Source organism: Phaenicophaeus curvirostris, chromosome 1 (genome assembly GCF_032191515.1).
Source record: "Phaenicophaeus curvirostris isolate KB17595 chromosome 1, BPBGC_Pcur_1.0, whole genome shotgun sequence".
NCBI classification, from domain to species: domain Eukaryota; kingdom Metazoa; phylum Chordata; class Aves; order Cuculiformes; family Cuculidae; genus Phaenicophaeus; species Phaenicophaeus curvirostris.
The window spans coordinates 1,459,870-1,484,186 of NC_091392.1; the positions used below are offsets into that span (position 1 = coordinate 1,459,870).

The following is a 24,317-nucleotide window of genomic DNA, read 5'->3' on the forward strand; positions in this document are numbered from 1 at the left end:
TTGATTGCAGAGGGCTTTGACAGATGCTTAGCAGGGCTTTCCACATAGCTTTAGAAAAGCAGACGCTTCACCCCTGGCTGATACGCAGCAAAAATATGAACAGCAGAAAAAAATGAACTGCTCCAACTGTAAGAATGCAGAAACACCCTCTAGGGCACAGGGATAAGGAATAACAGGACAATGACACAACCTGATAGGGACTTCTTACAAGGTCTTGTAGTGATAGGACTAGGAGCATTGGGGATAAACTGGAGAGGGGCTGATTTAGGCTTGATACAAGGAGGAATTTCTTCATGATGAGGGTGGTGAGACACTGGTCCAGGTTGCCCAGAGAAGTGGTGGCTGCTCCATCCCTGGAGGTGATCAAGGTCATTTTGGATGGGGCTTGGAGCAACCTGGTTCAGTGGGAAGTGTCCGTGCCCATCAGAGGGGGTTGGAAGTGGATGGGTTTTGAGGTTCTTTCCAACCCAAACCATCGCATTATTTTATGATTATAGTCATAGCAACAAAGCTGGTGAAGGGGCTGGAGAACAAGTCTTACGAGGAGCGGCTGAGAGAGCTGGGGGTGTTTAGCCTGGAGAAGAGGAGGCTGAGGGGAGACCTCATTGCTCTCTCCAACTCACTGAAAGGAGGATGTGGAGAGGAGGGAGCTGGGCTCTTCTCCCAAGGGACAGGGGACAGGACGAGAGGGAATGGTCTCAAGCTCCTCCAGGGGAGGTTTAGGCTGGACATTAGGAAAAAATTCTTCCAGAAAGGGTCATTGTTCCCTGTCCGAGGCTGCCCGGGGAGGGGGTTGAGTCCCCTTCCCTGGAGGGGTTTAAGGGACGGGTGGATGAGGTGCTGAGGGACATGGTTTAGTGTTTGATAGGAATGGTTGGACTCGATGACCCGGTGGGACTCTTCCAGCCTGGTGATTCTATGATTCTATGATTTTATGATTCTATAATTTTACGCCTCTATGATTTTATGATTCTGTGATTCTACAGCTCTATGATTTATTGATTCTGTGGTGCCCAGGAGGCTCCACACAGGCCTCGGGCAAGCTGAATCTCACATCTGAACCGTTAATTTCATTATCTAAACCCAAAGTGGCAATTAGCAGCTGCTCCTGCCCCCCCACCCCCCAACCACCACCTCAGCGCCGCCATTACCGCCCGCCTCCCCCGCTGAACTACAACTCCCATAATGCACCGCGGGGAGACACCGCTAGAACACATCCGCGTGGTGTCGCGGGGGTTGCTGGGAGTTGTAGTCCCGCCTGCCTCACAGCCGCGGTGTCGATGAACGCACGGCGGCTGGGGAGGGAACTACCGGCTCCCGGGAGGAAGCGGGGGCGGCGAGGAGCGAGGGCTGCGGCCCGGGACCAGGATGCGGTGGCAGCTCGGGACTCTGTCTCAGGTGTTTGAGGCCGAACCATGCACCCAGCCGCGGCCGTGGGGCTGGTGTTCGGCGGCTGCTGCAGCAACGTGGTGTTCCTGGAGCTGCTGGCCAGGTCGGGGAGGGGGGGGGCAGGAGGGAAGGGTGAGGGAAGGGAAGGGTTGGGAGGAGGGTTTGGAGAAGGGAAGGGGATGGATGGGAGGAAGGGTTGGAGGAGGGAAGGGATGGGAGGAAGGGTTTGAGAAGGGAAGGGATGGAGAAGGTTTGGAGAAGGGAAAGAATGGAGAAGGGTTGGAGAAGGGAAGGGATGGAGAAGGGTTGGAGAAGGGGAGGGATGGGAGGAAGGGTTTGGAGAAGGGAAGGGATGGGAGGAAGGTTTGGAGAAGGGAAGGGATGGGAGGAAGGTTTGGAGAAGGGAAGGGATGGGAGGAAGGGTTTGAGAAGGGAAGGAATGGAGAAGGGCTTGAGAAGGGAAGGGATGGGAGGAACAGTTGGAAAAGGGGAGGAATGGAGAAGGGTTGGAGAAGGGAAGGGATGGGAGGAAGGTTTGGAGAAGGGAAGGGATGGAGAAGGGTTGGAGAAGAGAAGGAATGGAGAAGTGTTGGAGAAGGGAAGGGATGGGAGGAAGGTTTGGAGAAGGGAAGGGGTGGAGAAGGGTTCGAGAAGGGAAGGGATGGAGAAGGATTTGGGAAGGGAAGGGATGGGAGGAAAGGTTGGAGAAGGGAAGGGATGGGAGGAAGGTTTGGAGAAGGGAAGGGATGGAGAAGGGTTGGAGAAGGGAAGGGTTGGGGAGAAGGTTTGGAGAAGGGAAGGGTTGGGAGGAAGGGTTGGAGAAGGGAAGGGATGAGAGGAAGGTTTGGAGAAGGGAAGGAATGGAGAAGGATTTGGGAAGGGAAGGGATGGGAGGAAGGGTTGGAAAAGGGAAGGAATGGGAGGAAAGGTTGGAAAAAGGAAGGAATGGAGAAGGGTTGGAGAAGGGAAGGGATGGGAGGAAGGGTTAGAGAAGGGAAGGAATGGAGAAGGGTTGGAGAAGAGAAGGAATGGAGAAGTGTTGGAGAAGGGAAGGGATGGAAGGAAGGTTTGGAGACGGGAAGGGGTGGAGAATGGTTGGAGAAGGGAAGGGATGGAGAAGGATTTGGGAAGGGAAGGGATGGGAGGAAAGGTTGGAGAAGGGAAGGGATGGGAGGAAGGTTTGGAGAAGGGAAGGGATGGGAGGAAGGTTTGGAGAAGGGAAGGGATGGGAGGAAGGTTTGGAGAAGGGAAGGGATGGGAGGAAGGTTTGGAGAAGGGAAGGAATGGAGAAGGGTTGGAAAAGGGATGGGATGGGAGGTAGTTTTGGAGAAGGGAAGGGGTGGGAGGAACAGTTGGAAAAGGGATGGGATGGGAGGAAGGGTTGGAAAAGGGACAGGATGGGAGAAATGGTTGGAAAAGGGACGGGATGATAGGAAAAGTTGGAAAAGGGACGGGATGGAGAAGGGTCTGAGAAGGGACGGGATGGGAGGAATGGTTGGAAAAGGGACGGGATGGGAGGAACAGTTGGAAAAGGGACGGGATGGGAGGAAGGTTTGAAGAAGGAAAGGGGTGGGAGGAAGGGTTGGAGAAGGGAAGGAATGGAGAAGGGTTGGAGAAAGGAAGGGATGGAGAAGGGTTTGAGAAGGGAAGGGATAGGAGGAAAGGTTGGAAAAGGGATGGGATGGGAGGAGAGGTTGGGTCCCACAGGTCTGGGGTCTGCAGGGAATCCTCAACAATAAGAAGGATATAGAGATGTTGGAACAGGTCCAGAGGAGGCTACAAGGATGATCTGAGGGCTGTAGCACCTCCCATATGAGGACGGGCTGAGAGAGTTGGGGTTGTTCAGCCTGGAGAAGAGAAGGCTCTGAGGAGACCTTATAGTGACCTTCTAGTACTTGAAGGCACCACGAGAAAGCTGGGGAAGGGATTTTTGCAAAGGCTTGTGGTGATAGGACAAGGGGAAATGGGTATAAATGGAGAGGGGCAGATTTAGACTAGGCATAAGGAGGATTTTCTTCACTATGGGAGTGGTGAGACACTAGAACAGGTTGCCCAAGGAAGTTGTGGCTGTCCCATCCCTGGAGGTGTTCAAGGCCAGGTTGGACTGGGGCTCGGGCAGCCTGATCTAGTGGGAGGTGTCGCTGCCTGTGGTGGGGAGTTGGAATTGGATGGGTTTCCAGGTCCCTTCCAACCCAAACCATTCCCTTCCAGCCCAAATGGTTGGGCTTGATGATCTCAAAGGCCTTCACTAACCTAGTGATTCTATGATTCTGTGATTGTATTCTATGATCACCATTTCATAGAATTGCTCAGTTGGAAAGACCTTTGAGACTGAGTCCAACCATACATCTCCACTACTAAACCTCATCTACCTGACTTTTAAACACCTCCAGGGGCAGTCCCTGCCAGGCTGTTCCAGTTCTTGAAAACCCTTTAGGTGAAGAAATTTATCCTAATGTCTAATCTGAACCTGAACCTCCCTTGGTGCAGCTTAGGGACCTAATTTAGTAGTAGGCAGGTACAGTTGGACTTGATGAAGTCAAAGGTCTTTTCCAGCCTAATGATTCTATGGGTCTATGAAATTGAGGCCATTTTTTTTCATCCTATCGCTTGTCTCTTGGGAGAAGAGACCAACACCCACCTTGCTACAATCACCTTTCAAGAAGTTGTAGACAGTGATAAAGTCTTCCCTCAGCCTCCTCTTCTCCAGGCTAAACAACCCCAGGTCCCTCAGCCACCTCTCATAAGACTTGTTTTCCAGCCCCTTTACCAGCTTTGTTCCCCTTCTCTGGACAAGCTCCAGACCCTCAATGTCCTTCTTGTAGGGAGGGGCCCAAAACCAACACAGGATTTGAGGTTTGGCCTCACCAATGCTGAATCCAGGGGCATAATCACTTCCCTCCTCCTGCTGGCCACGGTGTTTCTGATACAGGCCAAAATTCCATTGGCCTCTTCGGCCGTGTTGGCCACTGCTGGCTCATGTTCAGCCACTGTCAACCAATACCCCCAGGTACTTCCCTGCCAAGCAGCTTTCCAGCCACTCTTCCCGAAGCCTGGAGCTGCACAGGGTTGTTGTATCAATGGCTCAGTGTCCAGATGGAGATTAGTAACAAGTGCTCTTGCATGTAATTCCTCTTCCCTCAGAATAAACACACAAGGTTAATTTTCTCAAAAGTGTGGAGGGAGGATTTTGAGGTGGGGTGCAGGGCACCCAGAACTGGCTCCTAGGGTGGCCAGACCCCTCACAGCTCGGGGAGCAGCCCCAGGGCTCCTCATCAGAGCCTGAGTGTGGATGATCAGGTTCCAGCCTTCTTCTGTCATCATCCAATGGGTTTTGGGTGGGGGCGTTGTGGCTGCCCTCCTCATCTCAAGCCTGGTCTGGTCCTGTCATGAGCTTCTTCAGTGTCCTGCCCCAGCACTCCTGGTCTGCTGTAATAGGGATCACTGGTTTATCTGAAATTAATAAAAAAAACTTCCCAACACTAAGATATTTTTTAGAGAGGACACGTTGTTTTTATTCTGCACAGGGTGCCAGATGGAAAATCTTCCTCAAAACTCAAACACCTACTGAAGACCCCAAAGGCCTATTTATACAAAACTGATGCTTAAAATCCCACCTAGGTAATACAATTATTGCTCCCATCTGATACAGATATTCATTAGGCTGCACAATTCTACTTTAACACAGAATTGGTTATTTCCTTTCCACATCCTTAGTCAGGATAAGGATGTCACAAAATCATAGAACTGCTTGGATTGGAAGGGACCGTGAAGGTCATCTAGTCTAACCCCTCTGCAGTGAGCAGGGACACCTTCAGCTCAATTGGGTTGTCCGTCAGGTAGAATCATAGAATCACCAGGTTGGAAAAGGCCCTACCAGATCACTGAATCCAACCATTCCTATCAAATACTAAACCATGTCCCTCAGCTCCTTATCCACCCGTCCCTTAAACACCTCCAGGGAAGGTGACTCAACCTTAAGTTTAAGACAATCCTTAAACAATCATGAATTCTCCTCTCTGATATCCTTTCCTTGTTTCATCAGGCTTAAGATTAAGCATCTCCATCCCTGAGCAGAGGCCAGGATGTTTGTAGATGGCATTAAGTGTCTGCATCTCTGGGCAGATATTAGGATGTTTGTAGAAGTTCCCAAGTGTCTGCATCTCTGAGATCAGGAAGTTTGTAGTAAAGAAATGAGGTAAACAAGGCGCAAAATACATTCTCATAATCCCCTTGGGTGACAACCACATCAGTCTGACGCTAACGCATTCCCTCCTCTCTGATCCCAGTGCCTCACACAGCTGAAATCCCAAGGAGATGTGCAGGAGCTGGCTAGGGATCCCCTGGGATGGCAAGCAAGACTGAGGGAATGTTGTCCATCTGGAAATGTGATCTTCAGCAGTGTCACACGGCTGCAAAGCCAACGTGATGAGAGCAAGGAATCTCCTGTGGCACTCGGAGCGAAAGCAAATGGCCAACTTGCAGAGAGAGGAGGACTGACCTTTGGGGAATGTCCGAGGGCTGTGTCACCTTCCTTACCCAGATGGAGGAAGGCTGGCAGGGCTTGGATAAGGTCATGGTCTGTTGAGTTTGTTTTCTGGGCTGGTCAGAAGGCTGTGTAGGCAGAAGTGTTTGACCTGACTGGAAAAAAGTAATAGTGAACTAGTTCTCTGTCTACAACCATGATATCATATAAAGGTTTGGGTTGGAAGGACCTCAAAGCCCATTAAATTACAACCTCCCTGCTGGATCTGGTTGCTTAAAGCCCCATCCTGCGTGGCCTTGAACACCTGCAGGGATGGGGCAGCCACAACTTCTCTGAGCAACCTGTGCTGGTGCCTCACTGTCCTTGCAGTAGAACATACTCTCTCTCCTAAATCAGTGAATCTAATCAGTAAATCAGTGTGGAGCTGCATGCTCTGACCATTCATTACTATGTTCGCTTCAGTCATTCCCAGGCTTTCAAAACTAGTAAGTTAAAACCTGTCCTTCCTTCCTCTCCACCTGTTGTCATCACAACTTATTAAGATATTTGCTTCAAAGTGGGAAGTCAGGACGCAGGTATCTTAACACAAGGTTGCACAATCGCTCAGCAGCCAGTGGATAAATCAAGAAGCAGTTCCTGGAAGAAGAGACCTTGTGTGGCGAGTTGCGTTTCCTCTCTAGGATTGCTCCAACCTCTGCCTTTCCTGTTTATCTTCTACTGCAACATCAGTGAGGAAGAAGGAACAGGGCCCTTTGAGACAAAGGAAGCTTTGCAGTTGGCTTTTTGCATTTGGCTTTAAACTGGAAGGGGGAAATTTAGATTAGACATTAGGAAGAAATTCTTCCCAATGAGGGTGGTGAGGCCCTGGCCCAGGTTGCCCAGGGAAGTTGTGGATTTCCCATCCCTGAAGGTGTTCAAGGCCAGGCTAGATGGGGCCTTGGGCAGCCTGGTCCCTTGGGAGGTGTCCCTGACCATGAAACTGGTTTATCTTTGAGGTCCCTTGTAACCCAAACCATTCTATGATTCTGTGATTTGTTTGCAAGATGCTTGTGAGAACCACTAGGCTTGCATGTCCTTCAGCCAGACCTTAAAACCAAAGCAAGCTATTTGGCCCTATTAATAGGCCTCATTAGGTGTCTAAATCTTGGAAGGGATTTTTAGCAGCAAATGCTAGATTTCCAATTATAGAATCATGGAATCATTAACATTGGAAAGGATCTCAAGGATCATAAAGTCCAACTGTCAGCCCAACACTGCTGTGCCTACTAAACCATGTCCTGAAGTGCTGCGTCTACATGGTTTCTGGACACCTCCAGGAATGGAGAAGCCGCTAATTTCCCTGTGCAGCCTTTTCCAATTGCAGATATCTAAGAAAAGCTGCTTTTTACACAAGGGCTTCTCTTAAGCATTGCCTCTCATCCACTTCAGGAATTCCTTTGGTGATGACAACTCCCTTTCCCTTTTCTTGCCCTGTTCACCTTTGGTCCCTAAATTGGGGTAACACTGGTTATTTCTTTGTCTCTTAGTGTTGTTTAAGAGGGGAGAAAAAAGTCCATCTTGAAGATGAGTCTTCCCATAACAAGTGAAGTTCTGGAGCAAGATCACAGGAAAAGACAGTGACCAGACTGACAGTCTGGTGGGGAGTAATAAGGGTGATTGGAAGAGGCTTGCTCAGGATTTATGAGGAAAGAGTAAAGCAATGAGAACTGTTTAGTCTGGAGATGCCTGAGGAGAGACAAAAGACTTCAAATGTGTGGAGAGAAGAGATGCAGAGAAGAGATGAATTTTTCTGCTGGGATCTGGAGGCAGAACAAGAAATAAGGGGTTTAAATTGCTGTGAAAGGGATGTAAAGCAGGCCAAAACCCCCAGGTTTGTGCTCCCTCAGTGTAATGAAGTAGGTTTGAAAGAGATAAAGCAGGGGAACTCCTTGGAGGTTTTCAAGAGCAAGTTAAACCGGCCCCTGCCTGAATACCAGAAGGAAGCCTGGGCAGGGCAAGAAATGCCACCCAATTCATCCCATTTGCCATGTCTGGAGCAACCTAACCTGTTCTGCTCGTGTCCTTCACTAACTATTCTGGGGGTCTGTCTTTGAGCTGTGATGCCAAAGCTCTGAGGGACGTGTACGTACAGGCCTGGTTGGACAGCCCACAATCTGCTTTTTGCCTTCCGAAGCTGTGTCCATGTGAGGTGCCTTCTCTAGAAACGGTTGAGCTTCTGCATGGTAGTTCTCAATGGGGTTTTCTTCCCTTTAAAATATAAATAATGGGAGGAATGATCTTCTGCAGGGCTTGTTGGAGTTCTCTATGAAATGAGAAGTTCTCTGAGCCAGCAACGTGCGCTTGCAGCCCAGAAAGCCTACTGTATTCTGGGCTACATCCAGAGCAGCGTGACCAACAGGGCAAGGGAGGGGATTCTCCCCCGCTACACTGCTCTTGTGAGACCTCAGCTGGAGCTCTGTGTTCAATTCTGGAGTCCTCAGCACAGGAGGGACACGGAGCAAGTTGGAGCAAGTCCATAGAAGGCCCAAGGGCTGGAGAACCTCCCATCCAAGGACAGGCTGAGAGTTGGGATTGTTCAGCCTGGAGAAGAGAGGGCTCCCCACCCTCACAGGAAAACATTTCTTCCTAAGATCTCATCTAAATCTCCCCTCTTTCAGCTTAAAACTGTTCCTCTCATCCTATCCCTGTGCTCCCTGATAACGAGCCCATCCCTAGCTTTCCTGGAAGCCCTTTCAGTACTGGAAGGCTGCTCTGCTGTCTCCCTGAAGCCTTCTCTTCTCCAGGCTGAACAACCTCAACTCTCTCAGCCTGTCCTCTTAAGGGAGGTGCCCCAGCCCTCAGATCAACTTTGTGGCCTCCCCTGGGCTGCCCGTAACAGATTCATGTCAGCTCCAGAGCTGAACGCAGGACTCCGTGTTATGTCCTGGTTGCTGTTGCTCATTCAGATCCTATAGCCTGGTGGGATGTCACACAGACCCGTGAGACCCAACCAGTTTCGTCTTTCACCTCCTTATTCAGTCAACCATATGGGGGTAGCTGCTTGCTTCCTTTTGGGAAATGTTTAAGGAAGGGATTACTGCTCATGTATCTACAAGTACAAGTGAGTAAATACCTGCAGGGAAGTGCCTAACGTGAGAACTTGGACAGGTGAGGGTAAAGCCCATCTAGGCTTGATCACGCTGGGATTATGAGCGTTTAGCTTCTCTTTATTGGACCCCAATGCAGTGTTTGTTCTTCCTGGCATTGCTCTTATGCTTGTCTTTCTTCTCCGTGCCTGCAGGCAGTTTCCAGGATGTGGGAACATAGTGACGTTCTCCCAGTTCCTATTTATCGCTGTGGAAGGCTTTATCTTCGAAGCCAACTTTGGGAGGAAGAAGCCGGCCATACCAATAAGGTAAAGTCAGTCTGAATGCTTTTGCCAGGCACAAATTTACTGGCTGTCTATTATCTCAAGAAGTGTTTAATAAAGTGGCTTATCCTATCTAAATCCCCTCCATTCTGCAATGCTCGCTTCATTGAGAACCTGTCATGCCTGATAAAATATGAACTCCTCGTTTATTGAGGATTCTTAATAGGAAATTGCCATCAGATACTTTCCTGTCTAAGAAACGGGACAGTATTTTGCACAGTTAGGAATCTGCTTGTTTGACGAGCTCTCTCTAGGTGTAGTGGGTGTGGAAGGGAGAGGTTTACTGGAAAAGCATCCAAATTCACTCTTCCTTTTCTCCATCAGGGCTGCTCTTGTCCTGGCAAGAGTCTGGCATGTTCATGCTCCCCTCCCTGGGCTGAAGTGAAGCAAGGAGGTTTTGTGGGACTTCAGTGTGTGGAGGCTTTCTAGCTTAGGTGTGGATCCATGGAGGTGTTCAGCCTGGATTTGTGTGTTGGGGCCAGTCTTGTTTCACATCTTTACCAGGGATCTGGGTGAGGGGATCGAGTACTCCCTCAGTCAGTTTGGAGATGACACCAAAATGTGCAGGAGTGTTGGTCTGCTTGAGGGAAGGAAGGATCTGCAGAGGGATCTGGCCAGGCTGGATCCAGGGATGGAGGGCAGGGAGGCTCTGCAGAGGGACCTGGTCAGGCTGGATCCATGGATGGAGGGCAGGAAGGCTCTGCAGGGGGACCTGGCCAGGTTGGATCCATGGATGGAGGGCAGAAAGGCTCTGCAGAGGGATCTGGCCAGGCTGGATCCATGGATGGAGGGCAGGAAGGCTCTGCAGAAGGATCTGGCCAGGCTGGATCCATGGATGGAGGGCAGAAAGGCTCTGCAGAGGGATCTGGCCAGGCTGGATCCATGGATGGAGGGCAGGAAGGCTCTGCAGAGGGACCTGGCCAGGTTGGAGGGCAGGAGGGCTTTGTAAAGGGGTCTGGACAGGCTGGATGGATGGGTGGAAGGGCAGGAAGGCTCTGCAGAGGGATTGGGGCAGGCTGGATCCGTTGACCCAGGTGAATTGCATGCGGTTTAACAAGGCCTAGTGCTGGGTACTGCACTTTGGTCACAGCATCCCTTGGGAACGCTCCTCCAACAAAGGCATTGAGGGGCTGGAGCGCGTCCAGAGACGGGGAATGAAGCTGGGGAAAGGTCTGTAGCCCAGAAGTTCTGGGAAGCAATTAAGGGACCTGAGGTTGTTTAATCTGGGGAGTGGAGGATGAGGGAAAACCTCATCGCTCTCTGCAGCTCCCTGAAAGGAGGTTGCAGTGCAGTGGGTGTTGGTCTGTTCTTCCAAGTAAAGAATGAGAGAAAATGGCTTCAGGTTGTGCCAGGGGAGGTTTAGACTGGATATTTGGAAAAAAATCTTTACTGAAAGAGTGGTGAAGCATTGGAAGAGGTTGCGGAGGGCAGTGGTGGAGTCCCCGTCCCTAGAGGTGTTCAAAAAACTTGTGGATGTGGCACTTCAAGACGTGGTTTGGTAGGCGTGGTGGAGTTGGGCTGCCAGTTGGACTGGATGGTCTTAGAGGTCTTTTCCAGTCTTAATGATTCCATAAGCCTATAGTCTGTTCCTGTGGAGCCAGTTTTGCAGAATCGTTTCTACTTCCACCTAGGGTAGCAATGCCTGCTGGCAGAAATTAAATCCTCTAAAATCAGGCTTTCTCTTATGCCATGGACCTTATGAAGGAGGGGTCTAGAGGAAGTCCATGCTAAAATATACCAGCTGTCCTCTCCTCAGTTCCACTTTGCTCTGGGATTAGCACAGGCTGAGCCAGTGCTGGTCATCCTGCTTCCCTAAGGACTTCCCAGCTACATCCAAACTGGACTGATCTCCTTGTCACAAACCCAAGAGCCAGATGGGCTCTTGCTCCACTCCAGACCTTTCCTTGCAACCCATAATCTGTTCCCAATGTGTCTTCTCAGTGTCGCAGGGACTATCATGGGACTATCATGTCGCAGGGACATGCATGGCTATCAGCTGGTTTTTGTGTTTCAGGTACTATTTCATCATGGTGGCCATGTTCTTCACTGTTAGTGTGGTGAATAACTATGCCCTGAACTTAAATATCGCCATGCCGCTGCACATGATCTTCAGATCAGTGAGTACTCTCAGACCATCCTTTTCCTCCTCACGTAAGATCCTTTTCAATCGTTTCCACAAGCTCTTGCCCTGGTGCACGTGTTCTGCCACCCTCTCTTTCCCTGAGGGCATCAAAACCCTCTGCAAATATTAAACTCCAGCAAACTTGGTGGTAAGGAACCTCGCTCTGAAGGCTCAGCTGGGGCTCTCACTTTCACAGGGTTGACCATTAAATATCCCTGAACAGACGAGGAAACTGAGACTCACACGCGTTTCCTATTTCCAAAGGTGATGGGGAAGTAGTGATGACAAACACAAGCCCAGACTCTGGGTATCAGCCCTGGATGGGCTGAATTTCTGGCTGAAGGGACCTACCTTTCCCTTCCACCACATGGCTACACCAAGTGGTTCATATCATAATTTAAGAATCGTTGTTAAACATCCCAGGTCAGAGAGCGTTGTTCTATCTGTCCTGTTACTGTATAGCCCTTTATTTTGGAAAATACTATCAAAATCCATCTTCGTTTAAGCGTAGACAGTGTCAGGCAAAAATATTTGCTAAAACCAGGCTAAAATATCTTAAAACCAAAGACAATGGAGCCCCAGCTGTAGGGAATAACAAAATCTGCTGGGCAGGGTCTCTTCTCCCACAACACATCATGGGGGTGAGATACCTGAGGTCAGAAGAGGTTAAAAAGAAGAAAAAAAGACGTAATTCTAGGAGCTCTGTCCCACATTAACTGTAAGGGACGGTTCCTGCAGTCAGTCTATGGAACCATACTTCTCTTCCCAATTTAAAACGCGGTGATTTGGCCGCGTTCTGGTTTGTAGCACACACTGAGTGTCACGAATGGGCCAAAAAAGAGGGAGGCCCACTGGCCAGAAGATCCTAGTAGCCTGTTTGCTCCAACATCCGTATTCCCAAGCCACTGAGCCCAACTTCTCCCCTCCTCCTAGCCGAAGTGAGACTCTTCCTACCCTATCAGTCTCCCTGATCCTGTTCCAGCATGAGTTGGTGTTTTGGCGTTAGCTGTACTGAGTTTGTGGTTCCCTGTCTGGGAACTTCTGTCACCCTGACCTTCTGATTCGTTTTTCTCCTCCTCTCTTTTCTTTCCCAGGGCTCTCTCATAGCAAGCATGGCTCTAGGTATCATAATATTGAAGAAAAGGTAAATCACAAGCCTGTTTTTTATATCATCAGAGAATGCTTTGCCATTGACTTAATCCTGACTGGTGGTTAGTGCCCAACTCTCTCCTGTTAAACATTCCTGTTTTACTGATGGGGAAACTGGGAAACCTCAGAGCTGCAACTGAAGACTGAAGAGAAAGCTTTTATGTATGGCTACTGTCCTCTATGTTAGCTGTTTTCTTACTTGAGTGAGGCCAGAACCGCTCCTGATGGATGGGGATACTGGGTCTGGCTGGGATGGGGTTAACTTTCTTCATAGCAGCCCATATGGTGTTGTGGTTTGGATCTGTGGCTAAAACAAAACAATGTTGACAGCGCACTGGTGTTTTGGCTCTTGCTGAACGGGGCTTACAGAGGGTCAAGGCTTTCTCTTTTTCCCATTCTGCCTGCCTGGGGTGGACAAGAAGCTGGAGCAGCCAGGAGAGGAGAGTTTTTCCAATCTAAAAGATTCTGTAACAGAGGAAAATGCAGTGTGAGGGAGCAGGGGATGAATGACACAAGGCTGGGCTGAGTCACTGACATCTCTCTTCTTTCCAATACAGATACAGTGTATATAAATACACGTCCATAGCCCTGGTGTCCTTGGGGATCTTCACGTGCACTTTCATGTCTGCAAAACAAGTGGTAAGGCTTGGAAAGGGCTGAGGTCTTAGCCATGAACCTTATTGACAGGAGGAGCTTCTGTCAGCACCGTCAGCAGTAATTCCCTTTGCTTGACTGTTATTGGAGAGACAAGAAGTCTCCCAGGTCTAGATCTGCTCCTTGAAAGCTCTTACTCCTGACTGCATTTTCCTGTGGCTTGGAGGGAAGGGTTGCATGCGGTTTAACTGAACGAGAGATGCCTTTTAGCCTGTGTTGTTCAGGTTCCTTTTCTCTGAGAATATACCAGTTGGGGTTGTTCAGCCTGGAGAAGAAAAAGCTCTAGGGAGACCTTAGGACAGCTTCCAGTACTGGGAGGGGCTCCAGGGAAGTTGGGGAGGGACTTTTTCCAAGGGCCTGTAGTGATAGGACGAGGGAGGAGTAGCTTTAAATTAGAAGGGAAGATTTAGATTAGACATTAGGAGGAGATTCTTCGTGATGAAGGTGGTGAATCCCTGGCACGGGTTCCCTTGGAAGTCGTGGCTGCCCCATCCCTGGAGACATTCAAGTCCAGGAACGGGGCTTTGAGCTGCCTGGTCCAGTGGGAGGTGTCCCTGCCCATGTTAGGGGGGTTGGAAGTAAATGATCTTTAAGGTGCAACCCAAACCATTCTATGATTCTGTGATTTTATTGCCACAGAGATGACAGCTAGAAGCTGTTTTCTCATGCCTTTACTGCAATGTTTTGCAGTTTGGAGTGAGAGAATCTTAAACAAAACTATTAAAATTACTTAGATCTCCACTCTTTTTATCCCAGAAGAGATTGTCAGCTTTCAGATTAGATTTTTCCAGACCTGTTGTCATCAACGTGACTTTGGGTGACCCTTGAAATAAAGTGAGTGTATTTGTGGAACAGGAGGGAGTGAAGAAAATCCATGTGTGATGCCACTTTGGGCTTCTCCTGGGTCAACACCCACAGCCTGATCTTGTCAACTGAAGACGGGAAAAGTGGTGGTCAAGTGAAAAAGTACTTAATCCAGCTGTGAGAGACTGGAAATGAAGCAGGGCTGTCAAATCTCCACGTTCCCCATCCTTTAATAGCTGTTTCTACTCAGGGTGTTTGAGCAAAGTCTCTGCCATGCAGCCTTGCTCCTTGTTAATCCGGATAAACCCTCAGTAGGCTTGGGCTTTTGGTGTGGCATACAGGATCGTGGCTGAGGTGAGGAATCTAATTTGCCCTAAACCACATTAAAAAAATCATCCTACTGAGAGTTTTACACATGGCTGACAGCATCTACTGGCCTGGTTTCCTCGGTGTCTTGATTGTGAGCCAGAGCCCTGGTTTTAGAATCTGACTGGGGCTTGGGATACTGGCAAGACTCAGCTTTCTGATGGCCTAGGACATGTGGATAGTGCAAAGCAGACGGTGGTGAGAGAACCTGTGCTGAGGTTAAGTTGTGCTGAGCATCTGGTGGGTGTTGATATGCAAAGAATGGGATTTTGTGGGTTTTTTTGTCCTTGGTCCTTGTTCTTTCCTGCGCACCTACCTCTGGGATGGGGACAGAGGAGCCTGACTGGGGGAGCTTTGTAAGGGGCACTGATTATTTTTTGTGGTTGAAGAGTTCAGTCTTTTTCAGAAAAACTGCTTTCTTGAGCAGACATTTAAAATTTTTGCTGGAATCTGAAGCAGATTGGGAGGCAAAATTCCTACCACCTCAGTTCATCCAGGAGAGCAACTCTGGAGAAGATGAGGCTTTGGACGGTTTTTGCTTTATGGGCTTGCTTGGAACACGCTGCAGAAACCAGCAGTGAGGCAGAGGCAGGTCCAAACGAGCTGCAGGGATGTGGTAGATTATGGTGACTGTTGTCTCTCTCCATCAGGCATCTGACTCCAGCTTAAATGAAGAGGATGGACTCCAGGTTTTCTTGTGGTGGCTGCTAGGTATGTGAGTGCCACGTCTCCAGCCAACCTTGCTGGGATGCTGGGAAGATTCGGCTTTCTGATGTGGGTTGCGCAACGCGGACTGTGGTGGGAGTCCCTGTGCTGAGATTGAATTGTGCTGAGCATCTGATGGGTGTTGATTTGCGAAGAATGGGGTTTTGTCGCACTCACTGGTGACTTTGTGTGAGGAGACAGTCTTCGTTTGGCCAACAAATTAAATACAGTATCTAATATCACTACAAGGTAGTGACTTGGTGACAGAAGGAGGCCACATTCACACATTTTTGTAGATATCATCTTGATTTCTCATTGAAAAGCAGCCCTACCTGATATACCTGATGCTGTGAGTGAGGCCAAGGAGATGATTGAAGGGCTGGAGCACCTTCCATACAAGGAGAAGCTGGGAGAGTTGTGGTTGTTCAGCCTGGAGAAGAGAAGGCTCTGGGGAGACCTTATTGCAGCTTTCCAGTACTTAGAGGAGCACCAGGAAAGCAGAGAAGGGGCTCTTGATTGGGGAGTGCAGGGATAGGACGAGGGGGACTTTTTTTAAGCTGAAAGCAGGGAGATTGAGGTGAGATCTTGGGAAGAAATATTTTACTGTGAGGGTGGTGAGACCCTGGCACAGAGAATTCATGGCTACACCATCCCTATAGGTGTTCAAGACCAGGTTGGATGAGGCTTTGATCAACCTGATCAAGTGGGAGGTGTCCCTGCCCGTGGCAGAGGGGTTAGAGCTGGATGATCTTTAAGCTCCCTTCCAACCCAAACCATTCTATGATTCCCTGACACACTGCGGGGAGGGAGAGAGGCTGTAGCTGCTCAAGTGTTCATTCAGCACAATATTTCATGGAGGAGTCTTTAATATCTGGCACTTGAGTCTATTTTTATACCTCCAACCCAGGTCTATTGGTGGCTTTTCTGGGAATTGAAGTGTTGTCAGTACTGGCAAACAACTCTATCCCTGGGATTCCACCAACTCTGCTTGCCAGGGCTGAGCCTCTTTTTAAAGAGATGAACTTCCCAGAAGTCTCTTGGTGTCTCAGCCTTGGTAATAAGATATCTGGGTGCCCAAAACCGTTATCAGTTTTCTTATTAAGTATGGATGCTTTGGCTTTTTTAACTGAAAGCCAAATTGCAACTTGGGTTAGTGTCGCAAGGTTGTGCTTCTCTTCCAGGTATTGCTGCACTCACCTTCGCCCTCCTCATGTCTGCCAGGATGGGGATTTTCCAGGAGATGCTCTACAAGCAGTTTGGGAAGCACTCCAAAGAGGCCCTTTTTTACAACGTAAGTCACCATTCCATGGTTTTTCTCTCGCTTTTACTGGACAGATAAAACTGCTAAAAGAGTCCCTTCCCCTCTCACCCTATAGGATCCAAAGGATCACACGTTGCAAAGCTGGAGCAATGCTCTCATACAGACCTGTGAGGCAGGTTTCCCCAGATGAGAAATGGGATGGGTTCACATAAATCTGTTAACATCATGTCTTTACTTTTCTCTCCAGCATGCGTTACCACTCCCTGGCTTTCTCCTCCTTGCGCCAAACATCTACCACCACGCAGTCCTCTTCAGCCAGTCTGGTGAGTGTCACACAGATGGATCCTTGCTTCTGTCCTCTGGAAAATGCTGTAGGAAGCTTTCAGTTCAGCAGTTAGAATTATAGAATCATAGAATCACCAGGTTGGAAGAGACTGACCAGATCATTGAGTCCAACCATTCCTATCAAACACTAAACCACGTCCCTCAGCGCCTCGTCCACCTGTCCCTTAAACCCCTCCAGGGAAGGTGACTCAACCACCTCCCTGGGCAGCCTGTTCCAGTGCCCAAGGACCCTTTCTGTGAAAATTTTTTTCCTAATGTCCTGCCTAAACCTCCCCTGGTGGAGCTTGAGGCCATTCCCTCTCGTCGTGTTCCCTGTCCCTTGGGAGAAGAGCCCAGCTCCCTCCTCTCCACAACGTCCTTTCAGGTAGTTGTAGAGAGCAATGAGGTCTCCCCTCAGCCTCCTCTTCTCCAGGCTAAACACCCCCAGCTCTCTCAGCTGTTCCTCATAAGGCCTTTTCTCCAGCCCTTCCCCAGCTTCATTGCTCTTCTCTGGACTCGCTCCAGAGCCTCAACATCCTTCTAGTGGTGAGAGGCCCAGAAGTGAACACAGGATTCGAGTAGCGGTCTCACCAGTGCTGAGTCCAGAGGGAGAAGAACCTCCCTGGCCCTGCTGGCCACGCCGTGTCTGATCCAAGCCAAGATGCCATTGGCCTTCTTGGCCACCTGGGCCACTGCTGGCTCATGTTCGGTCACTGTCAACCAACACTCCCAGGTCCTTCTCCTCCAGGCAGCTTTCCAGCCAGACTTCTCCTAATCTGTAGTTGTGCGTGTCAAACTGTTTTCTTGGCATCATCAAATCATAGAATAGTTTGGGTTGGAAGGGCCTTAAAGATCATGTTCCAGTCCCCCTGCAACAGGCAGGGACACCTCCTGCTGGACCAGGCTGCTCAAGGCCCCATCCCGCCTGGCCTTGAGCACCTCCTTGAACTTCGAACATGACTTCCCTGGACGACCTGGGCCCGTGCCTCACCACTCTCATCGGGAGGAATTTCTTCCTAATGTCTAATCCAAATGTTCCCCCTTCCAATTTACAGCCCCTCCTCCTCTAATTCCAGGCCCTTGTAGGTATCCAACCCCTTTGAAGTTTCAGGTTTGATAGAAAGCCAAAAGCCAAAAAAAGCCCCTCTCGAGGACATTATCCAACTTTTTCTCCGCCGTGGCCCAGATGCCAGCGTGTTCGGGCAGGTGGTGATTGCTGCTGAGAGCCTGGCCGCGGCAGCTGACCCTTCTGCTGCTGCCAAGCCATGAGGGACTGGTTGGATGATTCTGATTAAAGCACAAGCTTCTCACACATGCTGGTTGGGCCCAGCCAGATTGCTCATCTGTTCACCCAAAGCTACACATCTCCTTAAGTTTAATAGTAAAATTCAGCAGGGTTCTCCATGCCAGCAAACTTCATACAATCGTAGGATGGTTTGAGTTGGAAGAGACCTTAAAGCCCATCCAGTTCCAACCCCTCTGCCATGGGCAGGGACACCTCCCACTGGATCAGATTGCTCAAAGCCACATCTGACATGGCCTTGCAACTCCCTGTATCCCCAGTCTTGTGAAACTGCAGGGATCTTTGCTGAATAAGTTTACTGGTTCTCTTGTCTCTGCGAAGGGAGGTTGTTTGCATGCATAGATCACTTCGACCTGTTCATTGAGGCCACATACAAGGTCCTGCACCTGGGTCAGGGCAATCCCAGTCATGGATACAGGCTGGATGGAGAATGGATTGAGAGCAGCCCTGAAGAGAGGGCACTTGGGAGTGCTGGTGGATGAGAAGCTCAACAGGAGCCACCAAAAAGCCAACCATAACCCGGGCTGCATGGAAAGAAGTGTGGCCAGCAGGGTGAGGGAGGGGGTTCTGCCCCTCTACTCCACTCTGGTGAGTCCTCAGCTGGAGTCCTGCGTTCAGCTCCAGTTCAGCTCCTGGAAGAGGACCATGAAGATGATCTGAGGACTGAAGCTCCTCCCATCTGAGGACAGGCTGAGAGACTTGGGGTTGTTTGGCCTGGAGAAGAGAAGTCTCTGGGGAGACCTTAGAGCAGCTTCCAGTACTGAAAGGGGCTACAGGAAAGCTGGGGAAGGGCTCTTGATCAGGGAGTGAAGGGTTAGGAGGAGGGGGGTGGTTTTAAGCTGAAAGAGGGGAGATTTAGGTTAGAGTTTAGGAAGAAATATTTTCCTGTCAGGGTAGTGAGGCACTGAAACACGTTGCCCAGAGAAGTCGTGGCTACCCCACCACTGGAGGTGTTCAAGGCCAGGTTGGATGGGGCTTTGAGCAACCTGATCCAGTGGGAAGTGTCCCTGCCCATGACAGAGGGGTGGAACTGGATGACCTTTAAGGTCCTTTCCAACCCAAACCATCCTACAAGTCCATGATTCTGTGATCATCACGAAATACTTCTGGCATGCCACACCTCAAGGACAGTGTGAGGTCACCCCTGGGGAAAGGCACATGGAGGCACTGAGGGACATGGTTTAGTATTTGATAGGAATGGTTGGACTCGATGATCTGGTGGGTCTTTTCCAACCTGGTGATTCTATTGTAGTTCAAAAATGGGAGTAACAGGCCCAAATCATCAACAGGTATAAACACAGACCCTGTGGCTTTTGGCTGGTGTGACGCAGGCTTTATCATGCTTGCACTCTCAGAGCAACACAGTTGATTTATCCAGTTTTAACAGCAGCGTGTGCGACCTTGACAGAATCATAGAGTTGTTTAGGTTGGAAAAGACCTTTAAGAGCATCAAGTCCAGCTGTAAAGCTGACACTGCCAAGTCCACCACTAAACCATGTCCCTAAGGGTCACATCCACACGGCTTTTCAGTACATCCAGGGATGATGACTCAATCTCTTTCCAGGGCAGCCTGTTCCAAAACTTGACCTTGCTCCATCCTTTCTCCCCGCAGAGCCGTTCCAGGTCCCAGTGATCGGCCTGACCGTGCCAATCATGTGGTTCTACCTCCTCATGAACGTCATCACTCAGTATCCTACCAAAGCTCAGCTTGGAGGTGACAGTGGGGTGGGAGAGGAAGAATGGGGTGGGGGTGCTGTGGCCTTGGAGTCTTCCCTGCATTTAAGAGCTGTTATTTGTGTAATTCAGTAAATACAGAGTGGGATTTAACTTGGGATTTTTTCCAGGGTGGCTGAAGCCTGCCACCGCCTCCACAGGGACAAGTTGATTGGGATAAATCCATGGCAGTTTTGCCAGCCAGCTCTAGGGCAGATGTGGAGTTATTTATTAGATATTGGCATATGGAGCCTTCCAGGAGAGGTCTGGAAGTCTGATGAAGCTGAGATGCCCTCAAGAAAGAGACTCTTCAGTCCAGGGCCCTCTTACCGCTTTCCTCTCACTGTGCCCTATTGCTCCTCACGCTCCTCCATGAAGCTCCCTTGTTTCTTCTGTCTTTCCAATGCCTCCTCGGGGCAAGAAGGGGAATTCTGCTGTGAGAGAACAGCAGAGAAGAAGGAGAGTGGAGAAGTCTGATTTTAGCTTCCCTTGGCTCTGGGGGAGGGGCTGTAAACCCTGTGCATCGTTAACCTTTTGCCAACACCTAGTGGGGTGGTTTCTCTGTCACAGAGCAAGGTTGGAGGGAGTCTGGGAGATTTGGGATATCATGAAGCTAATCATAGAATAACCAGGTTGGAAGAGACCCACCGGATCATCGAGCCCAACCATTCCTATCAAACACTAAACCACGTCCCTCAGCACCTCATCCACCCGTCCCTTAAACACCTCCAGGGACGGTGACTCAACCCCCTCCCTGGGCAGCCTGTTCCAGTGCCCAGTGACCCTTTCTGTGAAAAATTTTTCCTAATGTCCAGCCTAAACCTCCCCTGGTGGAGCTTGAGGCCATTTCCCCTCGTCCTGTCCCTTGGGAGAAGAGCCCAGCTCCCTCCTCTCCACAACCTCCTCTCAGGGAGTTGGAGAGAGCAATGAGGTCTCCCCTCAGCCTCCTCTTCTCCAGGCTAAACACCCCCAGCTCTCAGAGCTGTAGAAATGCTGATCTGAAGAGATGGGAATTTTATTCCTTCTATAACCAGACTGGGGATATCCGTTGCTCAGTCCTTTTCATTCCCAAAGGTCGTTTTATTCCTTCTATAACAGGACTGAGACTATTCATTTCCAGTCCTTTTTCACTCCCAAAGTCCTGCCCAGTTGTCCCTCTTCAACCTCAACGTCTCCTTACCTCCACCCAACCCAGATACGTCTGCATCCGAGGCGTCTTCATCCTCACCACGGAGTGCACCTCCCTCACCGTCACGCTGGTGGTGACGCTACGCAAGTTCGTCAGCCTCATTTTCTCCATCCTCTACTTCAGCAACCCCTTCACGGCCTGGCACTGGCTGGGCACCGCCTTCGTCTTCATCGGGACTCTCATGTACACGGAGGTGTGGAACAGCCTCGGGCCTTTCCTGGCCCGCTGGAAGAAGAGGCCGAAGGAGGAGTAGCAGCCGGGGACTCTCTGCAGGGACCTTTTTATTGTTTTATAGAGCAGAGCAGCAGGGAATCCCCCAGCGGGGGGTTGTTTTTATAACACAGGGGAGGTGTTGGCTGTGCCAAGCTCCTGGGAAATGTGGAGCCTCCGCTGGGAACCGATCTGAACTGGATCCTGGAGAGACCATACGGTTATTTTTGCAAGGTTCATTTTTTTTTTTTTTGGTGCGACTCCTCCTGCTTCCAACCTCTCCCCTTGTTTTTTTTTTTGTTTGAATAGCCCTTTTTAAGTAACGTAAAAGCTGACCCAGTTCTCTGCTAGAAGCCCAGCGTTATCATGGTGGTGTTGTCCCCTCCTTCCAGTTTTCATGTGCTGGACCCTCAACCTGTTTGGTGCCGTCCTTTAATGTCCCAGTGGCCATCGTGGGTGGCTGAGCCTTGGGGAAGTGCTGCTTGTGCCAGGCCTTGCTGTTAACCTGAGTCCTTGTTGCTTGATTTTGTTGGATACAAGCGCAGCTGGAGCCTTCCAGCCTGCCCAGTAGATCCTCCACTGGGCAGTGGCTCAGGTAGCTGCTCCAAGCCTCATCGCTTGTAGCAGAGCCAGTTTTGGAGCCTGAGGAAACCAAGAAGGGGTGATGCGAAGGGGACAGAAAGTGTCACCTTCGCAGCCTTCTCAGGGAGATGGTGAAGTGCTGTTGAGGCTTTCCTGATGCTTCACCAGCTGGAGAGGATCGTGGGTTCCTCCTGCCTTGGTTAGGTGCCTGGTTCAGGTAATTTTTCAGTTGCTTTCTACTGTTTCCCTCATCACAAGCATGTTCAGTGGGCTTTGTTTCCAAGAACCATGCTGAGCCCTCAGTGTGTATGTGATCCCCCCCCAGATCCAGCCCCACCAGGTTCAAATGATGCCAAGAAGGGCCAGTGCAGCTGAGTTTATTTCTGCTGCTCGGTGGGAGCTGGTTTTCTACTGTTCCTTCACCCAGTTCTCTCTTCTCCCACCCCTTGGGCATCAGCTCTTCTCGTGGCATCCCAGCAGCTCCCCCGTGGCGCAGGACCCGTGTCTCTTGGTGTCATCCCTGGGTGTCACAGCTTGGCTGGAGTAGGCGTGGGCTACAGGAGCTTTGGGTGTGTGACTCCCAGCAAGGTGAGGAACAGCAGCCGTAGCTTTTCTAGGAGGTGCTCACTGTCAGACAGGGTGTTATCGCTCAGCTTTGGAGCAGCCGGGAGCACCGTTTCGTGCTGCCTCACTTTTCCTGGAGCATCTTCTCCTCATCATCGCGATACTGTCCCTGCTCAGCTGGGATAATTGAGGCATCCGGCAATGTCAGCCTGATTCCCACCAAGCTTGGACATGGAAGGACTTGTGCTCATTATTCCTCCACCCAACGTCCCAATGACTTCCAGCCTTGGTGTTTACACCCCTTCCGATGTTAAATCTGGGCTTGCAGTGGGTTAATCCCAGCTGGTGGCAAAGCAACTGTGACCAGACAGGGAGAGATGGGAAGAGCAAAACCAAGGTAAACTGTGAGTAGAGCTAAGGTTGGTTTAACAGCAAAGGAAAGAGGAAAACACCCAAAGGCAAATCCCTCACCCATCTCCCACCATCAGACCTGTGCCCAGTTAGTCCTGGAGCAACAGCCGCTGTTCCCAAACCTCCTCCTCTCTAGTTTTATTGTGGATTTTCAGCTCTTGGCTTTGCCCCATCCCAGCTTCTTGTCCACCTGTGGCTTAATCGTTGGTGGGAGGCAGAGTGAGGGAAAAAGGTAAAGCCTGGATGCTGTGCAAGCAACACTGGAGTGTTGGCAGCGCTGTTCTAGCCACAACTCCAAAGCCCAGCACTTTATGGGTCACAATAGACAAAGTTAACCCCACCTCAGGCAGTAGGATGCTGGTAGTACCTGAAGCTCGCTCCTTCCTGACATGCTGAAGGGTTTTCCTTTCTGGTTTTGGTTGTTCCTGAGCCTGAAAAACCTTGTATTTTGAGTGTCAGACCTGGGATGCTTCCAAGGAATTTGTAGATTGGGAGGATGTCTGCCAACAGCTGCCTGCAGCACCTCGTGCAGATCAGCTCTCACTTCCAGATGTGTGTATGGGCTCCAGGAAAGGACCCTGCAAGGCAAAACCCTTATCACTCACCTTGATCTTCAAAGCTATTTATGCAGAGAGGTCGGGGAACACAACGCAAATCCAGCGTGAAAGCATCAGGGACGCTGGTGGGGTTCATCAGAACTTAAACCACCTCGGTGTGACACCAGGCTGAAGGCTGAGGGAGCTGTAACTCCTCGTAGGTGGCTGTGGCTGTAGCCTGGGCTGGGGATTTTAGCAAAGAAATCACTGAGCAGGTGCCTGAATGAGCATAACAGATGGGACATGATCCACTCGCTAGGTCGCTCTTCGTATCAGCAGCATTTCATGTTGTCTCCAACTTCTGTGCCGTGCTGTTAGGTCTGGGGATGCTTAGGTTTCTCTTTTTTAACCATGTGCTGTGCTTGGTCTTCGCTCCAACCAGGTGTCAACAACAACAGGTTCTTATTTGCCATCGGGTGTATTTTTTTACTGTGCGATATGTGTGTTTCTGAATATTTATAATGGTTAGAGTGTCACAGAAGGGGCAGCGATTCCCTTCCTGCTGTAGGAGAGCGGGTGAGTGCGGTGGTGGGAAGGTCCATGCAGGAGGGTCCCATTAGCCAAAAATCAGTATCCGAAGCCAGGACTCCTTCCAAAACAGGACTGCTGGTTTCTTTGGTTTTAATATTTGCTGTAGAGGTAATAGCATCTATTTTTTAGCAGAGGCTGGAAGAGCGGGTGAGCCAAAATACTTTTTGACCAGTGTTGTGCAGCTGCAGAGCTGTTGGGTTTAGGGTCGCATTTTTGTTGGTTTTTTAAATGCAAAATAAACGTGCATCCTCCTCAAAGTGGGTTGGTCCTCTTGTTTCTCCATTCACATGTTGCTGCTGATAATCGGATTGGAAAATAAGGCTCTGGAGAGACCTTGTAGTGACCTCCCAGTACCTGAAGGGGCCACAAGAAAGCTGGGGAGGGATTTTTACAAAGGCTTGAAGTGACAGGAGTAGGAGCAATGGGTATAAACTGGAGAGGGGCAGATTTAGATTTGACATAAGGAGGAATTTCTTCACAAATGAGGGTGGTGAGGCCCTGGCACAGTTTGCCCAGAGAAGTTGTGGCTTTCCCGTTCCTGGAGGTGTT

General features: G+C 50.0%; 1 protein-coding gene across 1 annotated transcript; it reads left to right on the forward strand.

The window, feature by feature from the left end:
* Window positions 1–1,276: 1,276 nt before the first annotated feature.
* On the forward strand, window positions 1,277–23,998 carry SLC35B4 (solute carrier family 35 member B4). The gene is made up of 10 exons (XM_069865069.1): window positions 1,277–1,492; window positions 9,156–9,269; window positions 11,299–11,401; window positions 12,501–12,550; window positions 13,113–13,194; window positions 15,030–15,090; window positions 16,266–16,375; window positions 16,593–16,668; window positions 19,585–19,660; window positions 20,881–23,998. The coding sequence occupies exons 1-10, from the start codon at window positions 1,416–1,418 to the stop codon at window positions 21,125–21,127; spliced, it is 996 nt and encodes a 331-aa protein (XP_069721170.1). The 5' UTR covers window positions 1,277–1,415; the 3' UTR covers window positions 21,128–23,998.
* The last annotated feature ends 319 nt before the right edge of the window (window positions 23,999–24,317 follow it).